The sequence below is a fragment of the Pteropus vampyrus genome, unplaced genomic scaffold, assembly GCF_000151845.1.
Source record: "Pteropus vampyrus isolate Shadow unplaced genomic scaffold, Pvam_2.0 Scaffold31, whole genome shotgun sequence".
NCBI classification, from domain to species: Eukaryota; Metazoa; Chordata; class Mammalia; order Chiroptera; family Pteropodidae; genus Pteropus; species Pteropus vampyrus.
The window spans coordinates 1,385,265-1,399,083 of NW_011888812.1; the positions used below are offsets into that span (position 1 = coordinate 1,385,265).

A 13,819-nucleotide genomic window follows, 5' to 3' on the forward strand; every position below is an offset into this window, starting at 1 on the left:
TTTTTTCCCCTCTACTGTGTTAAGTCTGTGAAGCTTGACTATGAAAAAAAATCTTTACTTTTGATAACGTGGTATTTCCCTCTAGATTACCATTGGAATATTTTTATTGTCTTTATCTCTCTGCTCATATTTCCCGTATGTTTATGCACATTGTCAGCCCATACTCTGTTTTATACTTTCCCATACTCAGACAGTGGTTAATCACTTTTTGTGCTTGTCTTTTCTTGGAGGGAATCATCACTCTCTGACATTCAGTTCACCTGTTTCCTAACTCAGTTCCCTAATAGTCTCAAGGAAGTTATGATTTTGTTGTTTACCCTGTATTTCCTCCAGCCCTGTTAGGATGAGAATAACTTTCTCTTGTGGCGTTCTACATCCTAAGTGAAAGCAGGACTGATAAATCAGTTTAGATATAGTCTTTCAAGATTACATAAGAATAAAACCTGACAGCTTTTAAAAGTTCAAAGAACCAAGTGGAAAGCTATTTCAGAGCAAGTGATGAATATTCAAAAAGTTAACCATTGAAGTTCCCTTTATAGGTCTTAAATCATACTTGTTTAGTTATGATATAAAGGTTATTATGGGTTGATTTCCCTGGTTCTTAACCTCTCATGAGGCAGGACGCAGTACTGTTTTAGTGGAGGTATAAATTAGTGTAATATCTTTGCATGATCCAGGTTTTATATGTCCTTGCAATTAGGAATTTTCTGGTGTTTCCTCAAAGAGCCCACATTATCTGTGTGTCCTATGTATCTCCACTCCTCTATTAAGCTATAATATGTAACATTCTATAAACATGTTCCACACTTTCTTTTATAAAATATGCAAATGAGAATGTCCAATATTCTTATACAAACTGTTTTTTACTCTCTCCTTAATAAGTGTCACCAACACTCTCCTTTCTGTATGTTTGAAAATATCTGTAATAAAGAGTTAAATAAATAAACTTGAAAAAATTTCCTTTGCACATGTTAGATTTGAGATGCCTAGTAGTCATGTGAGTGGAAGTGTCATGTAAAAATCGGATATATAAGTCTGAAGCTCCAAATACATCAAGATTAGAGGTAGAATTGGAGGAATCATTATCATATAAATGGTATCAAAACCATGGAACTGAAAGTTCTCACCTGGGTACATTCAAAGGAAGAAACTGAAGATTACTTAACGATAGAGAAGAAGAAAACCAGAAGCATATAGTGGCAAAGAAGCCAATAAGAGATGGTGTTTCAAGATGAAAAAAGTGATCAACCGAAGAATACTAAATGTTCGAGTCTGATTGAGGCAGAGAATTTTAAGTGAGGACTATGGACTCAGGCGGTAGATTTGGAAATCACCAGCTGAGGGAGCTATGAGAAGTAAGCATAAGGAGTTTTTAAAAGATTATATTATGTCCACATATTTGAATTTATGCAGACCCTAGCCTTTTGTATGGGTTATCATTAAAAGTTTCTTATCACTGGAAATCCATTTATGTTTCTATTTCTAGAGAGGTTTTTAACAACAAAAAAAAATTGTGTGTTTCTGGACATTTGAATTAGAAAAGCTATGAATTAAATGAGCAGCTGACAGTTACCATTGACAGTTCTGCAGTATTTATGGTAATGCGTCTTAATCTCTTTCTGAAATCTCCAGCATGCCTTTGGAATGAGCTGTTGTTTATGCAAAATTCCATGATACTATAATAACAGGATTCGTGAATCCTGCCACATACCATTGACTTGATCTTGATCATAAAGCTCTTACAATAAAGAATCAAGTGTAGTTTAAATTTTCTAGCACTTTCATATCCACTGAGAAAAGCAAAAGTATAAATCAAATGCTTTCGTTATGATCAGCTCTGTGGGGAGGGAGGGGACCTCAGCTTTATCTTAAAGTCATTATGTATACTGGAAGGAAATTGATTCAAATGGATTCATCATAAAACTATTCATCATTACACTAGGACCTACGCTAACATTGTTTCATCGTTGGCATATGCTATATCCTGTTTTCATAAGTTAAAAGCAGCTCTTATTTAATGCAGTGATCTTAAATTTTTTGTCGTTTACCTCAGTAGTAAAAAGAAATTTTTGAGCTACTCCCACATATGTTTCTTTAAAGTAACTATGTGTACCACTATTCTGATGTAATCAGTATATTGTAAAGCATACACAGAAAAAGGACATGTGAAAAGAGGGGAAAAAATGAATCATTTCGTAAACTTCTGGTTATACAAACCACAGAAAGACCATTTGTCTTTAGAGACATAGGAGTCGATTCTTTTCTTTCTGATTGTGCTTATGATGTATCTTGCAAGTTCTCGTGTATGATATCTGAGCAATTTAAAAAAATTGTAATCAAGGCCCAGAAGTAGACTTTTACATTCATGGTTAATATTATTTATCAAGGACCTCATAAAATGCAAGTTTTTCTGATTAGGAAATCCTTACTGACTAAGCAAGCCAACAAACAAAAACCTGTAATGTTTTTCATCATTGTTTGTCAGTGTAGTCCATAATTTACAAGTTTGAAATGGTCAGTGTTAAAGTTTATTATGAACATTAACTTTAATATTCTTGTTTTTCTTTCAGGTGACCTTAAAGTATCAGTAAATGATTTTATCATTAAGGCAGCAGCCATTACCCTTAGAGTAAGTAGCAAACCTCGATAATTTTGGCCTCTAATGTAGTCTCACATCTTTGGATTTTTATATGGTAACTAGAACTCTTAAAGTCACATTTTATAATTTCATTTCTAAAAACATTCTATCATTTGATCTTACTAACTCAGTTTTACAAATGAAGAAACTAAGAATCAAAAGGGCTTATAACTAATTATAGCAAAATAAAGACCACTTATTCCACGAATACTAATTGATCCCCTAGCTTGTGCTAAATATGCTTCTAGGCATTAGAAATATGATAGTGAATAAAAGTCTCATGTTTTCTGCTCTCTACGTATATTCTAGTTGGGAGAGACAAACAGATATACATCAGATAGTGAAAGTGCTAAGGACAAAAAGCAGGGTAAGGGGACAGAATAACTAGGGATGTTAGGAGTTAGCCAAGCAGATATCTGCTAGAAGATTGTTCAAGACAGAGTTGTGAGGAGCGGGCGCATCACCCAGAGACATGGCACTGAAGATAAAGTGTGCTAGAGTGGAGCTGGCAAGAGCAGAGGGTAGGAAATGAGATTCAGAATTTTAAAAAGAGGATGGAGTCGAGGGCAGCCAGAAGTACATGAGGCCTTGGTGGCCATGGGAAGGGCTAGGGATTTTATTATGAATGAGAAGGAAGTCTTTGGAGGGTTATGAGCAAAAGACTAACATGATCCGACTTATATCTTAAAGAGAAAAAGGAGAGCCCACCGTCATGGTTGTGTGGAATACAGCCTGTGGAGAGAAGGGTTGAAGCAGTGAGCTCCCTCAGGAGGCTGTAACAGGTGACAGAGGCTTGGACTAAGGTGGTAGCAATGAAGCTGCTGCGAAGTAGAGATGTGGGTTACATTCAAAAGCAGAGCCAGTAGGATTTTTGATGGATTGGATGTGGAATGTGAGAGAAAGAAAGACGAGGATTTTGGCCCGAGGAATGGAACACATAGAGCTTTCCATGTACTGAGATTGGGAAAATGAGAAAGGAGCAGGTTTGAGACAGAGAATCTCGAGTTGAGCTTTGGACATAGTGTATTAAGTTTGAGAAGCCTGATAGTGTCCCAGTGGAGGCGGCAGGAAGGCAGGCGAACAGTGGAGGTGTCTGACTGGAGATGTAAATGCGAAGCCCAGGCTTCCCGACTTCCTGCTCTGCAGTTTTCTGGCATGCCTTCTTTTTATAACTGGGCCATTTTTCTGGATCACTGCTTAGTAAGTGCTGTAATTAAAGTACATTTATAAGGAATTTATTTTTCTTGAACAACACAATAATAAAGAATTTTAAAGGTAATATCCTTTTCAGTTGTTCCTATCTGAATGTTCACATGGCTTTTGTCTTTTGACCAAATAATATTTTGAATTATACTAATGATTTTCTAATTATGAATTATTTTTTGCCCTTTTTAAGTGAATCTCTAGTAGTCATTAGCTGCTTGTTAATACTGCATTTCACAAATTTGTATCTGGACCCATAGTAATTATAATTTAAATTTTGTGCTAGCTTTGTCAGGCTTTTTTTTTTAAATCAATGGCTTCACTAAAATGAATTTGTATACCTTTTTCCTTTCCTTTCTCTGTGCTTGTTTCAGTATTATAGAGATTATTTCTTGAAGTTCTACAGAATTCACCAGTAAAAATATCTGAACCTAGTCCTATTTTGAGGAGGGAGCTTTGGCAACTTTCTCATTTTTTCCCCCATAATTAGTAAGCTGTTTAATTTTCAGCTTTTTCTTGAATCAGTTTTGGAGACTTTTATATTCCTAGAAAGTCATTCATTTTATCTGTATTCCCAAATTTACTAGCCTTGAGCCATTTAAATTTGTTTCTTATAATTAATGCCATCAGTACCTGTCTAGTTTTTATTTTTTCATATTTATATCCTCTTTTTTATGTTGACTCATTACATATTCCTTCATTTCCTTAGGTTTATTTTGGTTAGAGATATTTTGGTAGAAAAAGCGAATGTGTAATTCATTATAATTATTTTTTATCAATAAGATGATTTAAGATTACAAATTTCCTGTTGAGTGCAACTTAGGTTATATTCCATAAGTTTTTGTTACATAACTTTGTAATTAAATTTATTTGCCAAATATTCTTTATTTGTGCGGGGTTTTTTTCCTCTTTACTATTGTCTGAGAAGAATTTAAAATCTTCTGAGGGGTTTGGACTTCATTGTTTATTATTTTGACATAAAGGCATTGTTGAAAGAATGAACTGATCTTTGAAAGATGGAGAAGTGAAAAGGACATTTTAAAAGTGATGAAATGGAAATGAGCACAGTATGACAGTGAGAGGCCCAAGTAAAATGGAAAATTGATCTTAGGGGATTGGTCAGAAGTCAAGTTAGGTAGGTAGGTAAAACCACATTGTGGGTTGCCGTGCTTACATGTCATACAGGGAGACTTGGATCTTATTCTACAGAAAGCAAAGAATTTTCAAGAAGAGAAATTTGTTTTTGATTTCTATTCTTAAGCATCATTTTCTTCTGTGATATTTGGCAGCATTATCAGTGCACCTTGTTTCCAGGCACATAGTCAGTATGTCTGGTTTTTTTCTTCCTCAGTGTAGTTATATGTATATTAAATAGATAAATGCTAACATGTGGGATATATCATATGTTTATAAATGCTAACATATAGGATATATCATACGTTTAGGAAATCTCTCGTAAATAGGGAAGTCATTTTTAAGGGCCTGCTCATGTCTGCCTGGGCTGTGCTAGAAAGTAAGGCTTCCTTCCTGCTGCAGGGACATAGTGGGTGAACGTCACCACCCTTCTTCCCTCTCCTATTCTCCTCAAGGTCATGCTGGTCAAATATTGAGGCAGGAAGTATAGCAAATGGTCTAACACTTCCTAGCAATCAGGTTTAACAAAGGGAGCCTCTTTTTAAACCATGATATAGAAATCAAAATATGTACATCATCAGTTTCCTTAGACTTGCTTCAAAAAAGATGGTACGTTTAATTATTCTTCCCAAACATAAAAGATATTTAACACAGAGATCCAAATCATTTTTTCAAACTGAATTTTTATTTCCTTCTGTCTAGCTATATTCACTCTCAGATATGCATAATAATGTTACTTATTTTTTGTAACCACCTTGGTCTAAAACTGCTTCTTTAGTTAACATGTTTTTTTCCTATTTCTGTTTTCTAGCAAATGCCAAGTGTTAATGTAAGCTGGGATGGAGAGGGCCCAAAGCAACTGCCCTTTATTGACATTTCAGTGGCTGTGGCAACAGATAAAGGTTTAATTACACCAATCATAAAAGGTGCTGCTGCTAAGGGTTTACAGGAAATTGCTGACTCTGTAAAGGTATGCCTTAAATACTTCCAAAATGTTAGCATTTACTTTAGCATGTTCTTCCAAAATGTTAGCATTTACTTTCTGATAAAGTCTTGACATGATCTGGTTACTCTATGATTGATATATGTATATCTGTATATAGTTATATATATTTTTATATATACAGGTGTGTGTGTGTGTGTGTTTCCAAGTGATCGTCATTTGTGTATATGAGGTTTTAAGGTTTTATCCAGGTATGACCCATTTTAAGAATATTTAACATTCAGAAATTTAGGGATAACATAAATAACAACTGTATTCAATTTATAGACAAATTCTTTACTTCCCAAAGTTTAGAATTCAACTCCAAAGATAATATTTTAGACAGATTTTTAAGTTTAAGTTGAAACTATATTTCTGTGAAAGTGATAATGGATAGACCTCACTGTTAACATCATTTTATTCTTAAAAGCTTACTCATTTCCTTTCTAGAACTGAGACCCTCGCACTTAGTATTCCAGAAGCAAAAGTACTTTATTTTTCCATTTCTTTTTTTAAAGCAATTTTGTAACTCCAGTATGGAAGAATCTGATTTCACTAAAAACATCACGTTGAACAGGCAGGAATACAGGGAGTAGATCAGCTTTGACAGCCTCAGTAATTTCTAAGGGTGTTTTGAGGGCAGAAATATCACAAGCCTTGAAGTGTTAGCATTGAACATTTCAGATTCATTTAGATAAGTGATTTTTATTGTTTTCATTTACTAAGGACCGGCTGTATGGATAGTGGTAGAACAAGTTATAAGGGGGATTGAAGGCAGAAGGTAAGACTTCTTTGGGGAACTGACAGTGTATCAATGTGTGACCAACTCGCCCAAAATAAGTAAATGAATGCAAGGCAATCGAGTTGAAAAGGCATACCCTTGGAATCTTCGAGTAAGACATAATTAAAGGTAACCTTAGTGGAATTGACATTTTTAAACTTTTCTTCACTCCTTTTTTTTATGGAGTGTGTTTTTATAGATAAAAATGTACAGTTTTTCATAATTGAGAGGTGGTATTAATTTGACCAATTTAAAAGTCAAAGTAACAGAAGTAGGTTTACTACGACAGTGCTTGCACTGCCTTTTATTCGTGGAGGGTTTTCAGCAACAGTGAGAATACGTGTATTTTAGTATTTTTACGAAGTTCAGTAGCAATTGCATTTAACTGTAGAGTTAGAATTTCCTTTATACATATTACATTTTTAAAATTAACTATTATAGGGAGGTTTCTTAGATTTTGACCAATGTACCAATTTCAATACTGTGATAAACAGTTTTTAGAGTAGCTATGTTAGCATTCTCTCTCCCTTCCATCCTGAAAGAACTGAAGTTGAGGTGGGAAGGAAGCACTGTCAGCAGCCTCTCCACTGCAGAAAGATCAGTCCTAACCTTTTGGAGTGTCCTAGGGTTTCTGGGAGTCCTTGAGCATTTCCTGTAATTCCTAGCAACTTTTAGGGTTTGCTGGATTCTGGCTGCTCGTCTGTGCTTCTCACTCTCTGACCCTGCTATCTATGATCAACACTCTATTCTCTTGTTCTTAGGATACACTAGACACTAAGGCTAAGCATTTCATAAAATCCCTTTAGCCCAGTATTACAGTTAGAACCTAAACTTCCCTGTTTTAAAATTGAGGAAACTGAGTTTAACACTTAAAGAAATTTGTTCAAGATGATGCATTTAAAAAACAGTGGAAGTGAGGATTTATTTAAACCCAGGCGTTTCTTGCTTCAGATGCTACTTTCTTAGGCTTTCTGTGGCTTCCATAGCTACAATACCTTCCTCACATTTCCCTGTTTTATTGTCTTGATATGGTTTTGTTACTCTTTGAAATTACTTTGTTGTACCTTCTATTCCCTGCTGTCTCACATCGACTGTCTTCTTCATTGCCGTATATCCAATTCTAGGAGATTGCTCAATGAATTTTTAAAAATTTCAATATAAATTTTTACTGAAACTAATTTTCCAAGGAGTTTGTTGGTCCTTGGAAATTCATCTGTGGACCTTAGGTTAAGAACACTTGCAGTAAGTATTTACTTGACCTTAAGTAATCCCAAGGATGTCAATGTGTGGTGCTAATGGCATGTCTCAGTCAAGTTCAAGTTTGTATTCCTTAAGTAAAGTAACATAGTAACAAGCCTTACATCCCACACTATTCTTAATTCTTCATTAATTATAGCACTTTTAAAAGGCAGAGATAAAGTTTGCTTTTAGTATCCAGTAATTTTTTGAATGAATTAATAAAACATACAATATATTTTAGAAATGTTTGCTAGTCATCTTGTATTATATCCTTTCAGCTGGATGCTTCAAGTAACACCTACTTTGACTTTAAGTTCACATTTTTATGTTACCAGAAAATCCCAGTGAGAATTAGGAATTTTCAGAACCAGCAATTCTCCTCAGAATCTGTTCTTACTCCAGGCTGATGTGTTTAAGGTCTAAAGAGATTTTTTTTTTTTTTTAAGTGTATTATGTGTGCTTACAATCTGGTTTTTAAAATGAATGTGATTTTTATTTGTTTTAGTGTGGTAGCCCATCAGGATATGTGGTCATCTGCCTTTCAGAGTCCACATGATATGTGCCTGTTCAAATCATGTGAACAGTTATATTGCTTAAGGCAGGAAAAATACATCTGTAGATTGTTCTCTCTACTTCTGATATTCCATGGACTATACAAGTCTAAGTCCATCTCTTCATTTTTCATTTTGGATCCAAATAATTTCATGAGTAACTATATCCAAATAGTATAAATCTGTAATTGAAGAATTTTTTATTTTTCAAAATTTAAATCATCTGTGAGTTAAAATTAAATAGTTATTAACGGTGGTCGTAATTATACTTATTCTATATAATACTGAATATTAAATAAGACCTGGATTTATTTCATCCACTCAAATGACAGTAGCTTTATTTTTCTCTACTCTTCTTACAAAGTAATTTTTTATTAACTTTTCATATATAATAACTCAACCTCTGTTCCCTTACTTTTGAAGTATTGACAAATAAAAATGAACAGAAATGTGGTTAATTGCAAGTGCAAGTAAAGGAAAATTTAACAACTTTTCTTAAAGTCACTCTCAGGGTATCATCTGTTTTTTCCTCTGAAAGTTTTTAGAAATCAATATTGTCAAGAGTGATAAGAAATTACTACATTCTTATATTCTGCATGGCAATGTAAACTGGACTAGCTCATACAGGAAATGTTTCAGCTGTATGACCAAGAATCAAAATAATGTTCATTTTCTAGGACTTAGTAATTCCACTTTTGAGAGTTTATATGAAATCGTTCAAAAGAAACCAATTAACCAAGAACCATATTATCACACTGGGGAAATGACTAAGTAAATTCTAGCAGATGTCGTTATTGTATGGTTAAGCAGACATTCAAAAATCATTTATAAAGATTTAACACAATATTGAGAAGTGAAATATAAAGTTATGGGGTTTTTTTGTTTTTGTTTTTGTTACAGAAATTATATATATATGCTATGGATTAAAAAAAGGCAAAAATTGAAGGATGAAAATTGATATGTGGTTGTGAGTTTGTTGCTATTGCATAATTTTTAAAAAAATACTAGGTTGACAAGAATGGCTTCTTCTAATATTTTATCTCAAGAAAAAATTGTAGACACAAAATAGAAAACACTGAAACATTCTGCAATAGTAATGGCGCACAAGGTAATTCCAATACTTGAAATTTTAAAGGAAAGTGGTTTTTCTAGTTTTTTGATTTACATCTTTAGCTTCTTAGACTATCTGTGCTCTAACTTCATTTTTTAAATTGTTTTAGAGAAAATCATCTATATAGATATAGATATATATAAAACGTAAAGTTAAATCAAAGCATATCAGAGATGAGCGTGTACCCTGTATAAATATTTCAAGTGACAAATACCCTTTTACTACGTAAACTATAGTGTTGGTTGACACACTTTGTATTTTTCTCAGATTCTATCAAAGAAAGCACGAGATGGAAAATTATTGCCTGAAGAGTACCAAGGAGGATCTTTTAGGTAAAATTTAAACTCAATTATCAATAGGATTGCACAGATAAAAGACTTATGAAGTCCTTGTTATCCTGTTTTATTTATTTTCTGAAACATTTTTTAAAATTTAAGTTAAATATCACATATTTTATTTAGATAACAGAATATGAGAAAATATTTTCAGACTAATCAGGTTTTCATATCAAAGCTAGTAGGAACCCATTAGGGTTAGCTAGTTAACCTATTCAGATGTTCATAGAATAACATTCACTCTGAAATTTTAAAAAATACATAGGAATACAATAGATTTGTAAACCTCAACTATTTTTTTTTTCTACTTGCAATCTCTTTTAAGGTACTTTAGAGAGAATATTAACACTTAGACCCTTCAGTTAATGTCAGGTCTGTTTTCATTTAAGTGTAACTTACACACAGTGAGTGTAGCTTGAATGTGAAAGAAACCTGTGTAACCAGCCAAAGCAGGATATACTTCCTAATCATCACCTCCAAGGTAACCACTATTCTGACGTTATCACCATAGATTTGTTTTGCTGGCTTTGATTTTTATATACATACACATTCTTAGTGTCTGACTTCTTTTACTCAGCATTAATGTCTGTGAGATTACCTATGTTGCTGTGTGAAGCATTCACTTATCTGATATTATTACAGTATATAGTATTCGGTAGTACACTGTATAACTATGCCAGTATTTTACCATTGTTGGGCATTTTGTTGTTTACAGTTTGCTGCTGTTACAAATAATGGTGCTATTTTATGTGTGTCTTATGGTGACTACATATGCACATTTTTGTTTTATAGACCTGAAAGTATAATTGCTGGTTAAACACTTTGATAGGTATTGCCAAACAATTTAACAAAATGATTATGCAAATTTATATTTATTGGCATCAACAGTGTATGAGAATCCCCAGTAATAATGTTAGGTTTTAAATTTTAACAATTCTTAGGGTATATAGTGGTACTCTTTGTGGTCAGAGAAATGCAAATTAATAATGTTGAAAACTGTTTTCTTTTATCTCTCAGCCATTGGGGTATATAGTAACTGATCAGATAAAGTACGTGTTGAAGTCTTATAGCTATTTTTAAAAATGATTTGTAGGAGTTCTTATTTCCAGATGCACAGACCTTTGTAAGATATATATTATTTCAAATACCATTGCCCACTCTGTGCCTTGCCTTTGGAACTTTCTCGATGGTGTTTTCTAATAAACAGAATTTCTGAATTTTAATGAGGTCCGATTTATCAGTAGTTTTCTTTATAGTTGGTACTATTTGTTTTGTTAGGAATTATCGCCTAAAGAGTCACAAAGTAGTTCTTCTATATTACCTTCTAGAAGCTTTATAACTTTTTACATGTAGATCACCATCTGAAATTGGATTTTGTTTATGGTATGAAGATAAAAGTCAAGATTCTCTTTTTTTCCTCATATGGATATTAATTTGACCCTGTGTCATGTTATTTAAAAGGTTACTCCTTCTCCATAGCATTGAGAAGATGGTCGTGCATGTGCTCTGTCTATTTCTATGTTCTTTCTTCTTCTTTTCCATTGGCATATTTGTTTATCCCTGGCTAAGTACCACCAAGCTATACTTTGATAGTGGTGATAAAAGTTTGCCAGTTTTGTTCCCTCTCAAGATTGTTTTTCCTGGCTCTGTGTATTTCCAAGTAAATTTTAGAATCAACTTGTCATTTTTCTTACATACACACACATACATACAAACCTTACTGGGATTTTGATTGGGATTGCATTGAATCTTTTGGTTAGTTTAAGGAGAATTGACATCTTTACAGAACTGAGTTTTCCAGTCAGCGAACATGGTATAAACCCTTGTTTATTCAGTATTCTTTTATTTCTTTTAGTTATGTTTTGTGCTTTTCCGTATAGAGGTCCTACATATGTTTCATTAGATGTATTCCTTGATATTTTTTGATACTATTGTGAATGGTATTCTTAAATTTCCTTGACCTTTTATCTAGTGACTTAGCTAAATTCACTTATTAATCTGATGAGTGTATCTGTAGTCTTAGATTTTCTCTGTGCATAATCAGTTCACCTGTGGATAATGACAGTTTAATTTTTTTTCAGTCCTTAAGACCTTACATTTCTTTTTCTTGCCATATGCCACTGCCTAAGACTTCCAGTTCAATTCTGAACAGGTGTTTATATTAGATATAATATTTGTATATGTGTTAATATTTGTTTTTTTGTTACTATTGTAAATGTTATTTTATCTTTTGTCTTTAAATGACTTGGTATAAAGTCTGTAGCACAGTTTTTTAGTTAAGAAAAATTCATGCTTGGGGAACGGGTTCTTTGATTGAAGACATGCCACCTTCAGAGCTTTTTGTTTACCCCTAGTATTTCCAACTTGGGGATGTTTGGCATCGATGAATTTTCTGCAGTGATCAACCCTCCTCAGGCCTGCATTTTGGCTGTTGGGAGATTGCGACCTGTGCTGAAGCTCACTCAGGACGAAGAGGGAAATGACAAACTCCAGCAGCACCAGCTCATCACAGTCACAATGTCAAGTGACGGCCGAGTGGTAGATGATGAACTAGCTACCAGGTTTCTTGAAAGTTTTAAAGCAAACCTGGAGAATCCTATTCTGCTTGCCTAGTCCTCAAAGCTAGAGTTGTTAACAGAAATATATACTATGTGAAAAAATTAGGTATTTAAGTGTGAAGCGGATGAAATGTTGTTTATTTAAGGTGAAGGAATTTGACCCAAGTTGTCTTCATTTTCAACTTGGGTTTCATATTGTAGAAATAAATGATAACAAACTGTTTCTAATAAAAGAAGGAGACATTTGTTTAGTCAGATCCATTTTTAACCTCTGGTGCTGTACAAAAAGGGTGTTAATAAACTAGATGTAAGTTATATTATATGTTTGGCTCCTTGAAGCATTTTAGAATATTTGAGAATGTATGATAAATTGTAAACTAAACAAATTGTTATAATTCTACTTAATTGTATTGAAATTAGAAATGATCTTCAAAGAGATGCCCATTAATTTAGCAGTGGGACCTCACTTTTACAGTACTGCTCTAGATATACTTGAACAATTTAATATGTACAGAATATGTAATATCCTGGAGAATAGTAAATAAATAAGGATCACATTGTATTAGGGGTTTTGGCAACATTATTGAATTTTTTATGTATATAAAGCCATATGTTTTAGAGTGCTTTCTATCAGTCTTATTTTTCACTTCTGTATCACTGTGAACTTCTGAAGAAGAAGAAAAAATCAAAAATGAAGAGACCAAAAAATTTGTTTGTTTCAATGGTAAACTACAGTTTAAATATCTGTACCCTCAGAAGTAACTGCTTGCCTTTATAATAAGATGGAATATATTAAAATAAATTATGCTATTTCCTCCAAACATTTTAAGTTAGTATTGATTATAACACAAAATGTTGTTTCTTAATGCATTTTAATCAAGTTTGTATTGTGCAATAAGATGTGAGAATATATAAAAATTTCTATTGTGTTTTAAGTGTTAGGACACAGAAGTTTAGTGAAAGCTCGAAGTAGATTAGTGATTTTCCTGGAACAGCTTAAAAGGAACTCTACAGAAGGAAAGAAGGAATTTAAACTTAATATGACATTAGGAAAATAATGAATATGGAATGTAAACTTTAGAAAGAGAGTAGAAGAGAAGGCTTATGAAGCAGGTGAGAACTATCCTTTTTAATCTGTCGATATGGAATTTTCACTAATTATTGTAAAGATTGAAAGAGCTTATTTCTATTAAAAACTGCTACAACTGGCAAGATAGTTGTACCAAAAAATTAGATGGTAATTTAATTAACTAGTCATAGAAAGGCTCATGTTAGTATCTGCTGACA

At 33.2% G+C, this 13,819-nt stretch overlaps 1 protein-coding gene across 1 annotated transcript in view; it reads left to right on the forward strand.

Moving 5' to 3' along the window:
• Nucleotides 1–13,355, forward strand: part of PDHX (pyruvate dehydrogenase complex component X) — a 59,206-nt gene extending 45,851 nt beyond the window's left edge. The window contains exons 8-11 of the mRNA XM_011356814.2: nucleotides 2,571–2,629; nucleotides 5,787–5,945; nucleotides 9,907–9,971; nucleotides 12,329–13,355. Of these exons, the coding sequence (XP_011355116.1) occupies nucleotides 2,571–2,629; nucleotides 5,787–5,945; nucleotides 9,907–9,971; nucleotides 12,329–12,587 (542 nt within the window). The 3' untranslated portion in view covers nucleotides 12,588–13,355. The remainder of the gene's footprint in view (nucleotides 1–2,570; nucleotides 2,630–5,786; nucleotides 5,946–9,906; nucleotides 9,972–12,328) is intronic.
• Nucleotides 13,356–13,819: the final 464 nt, after the last annotated feature.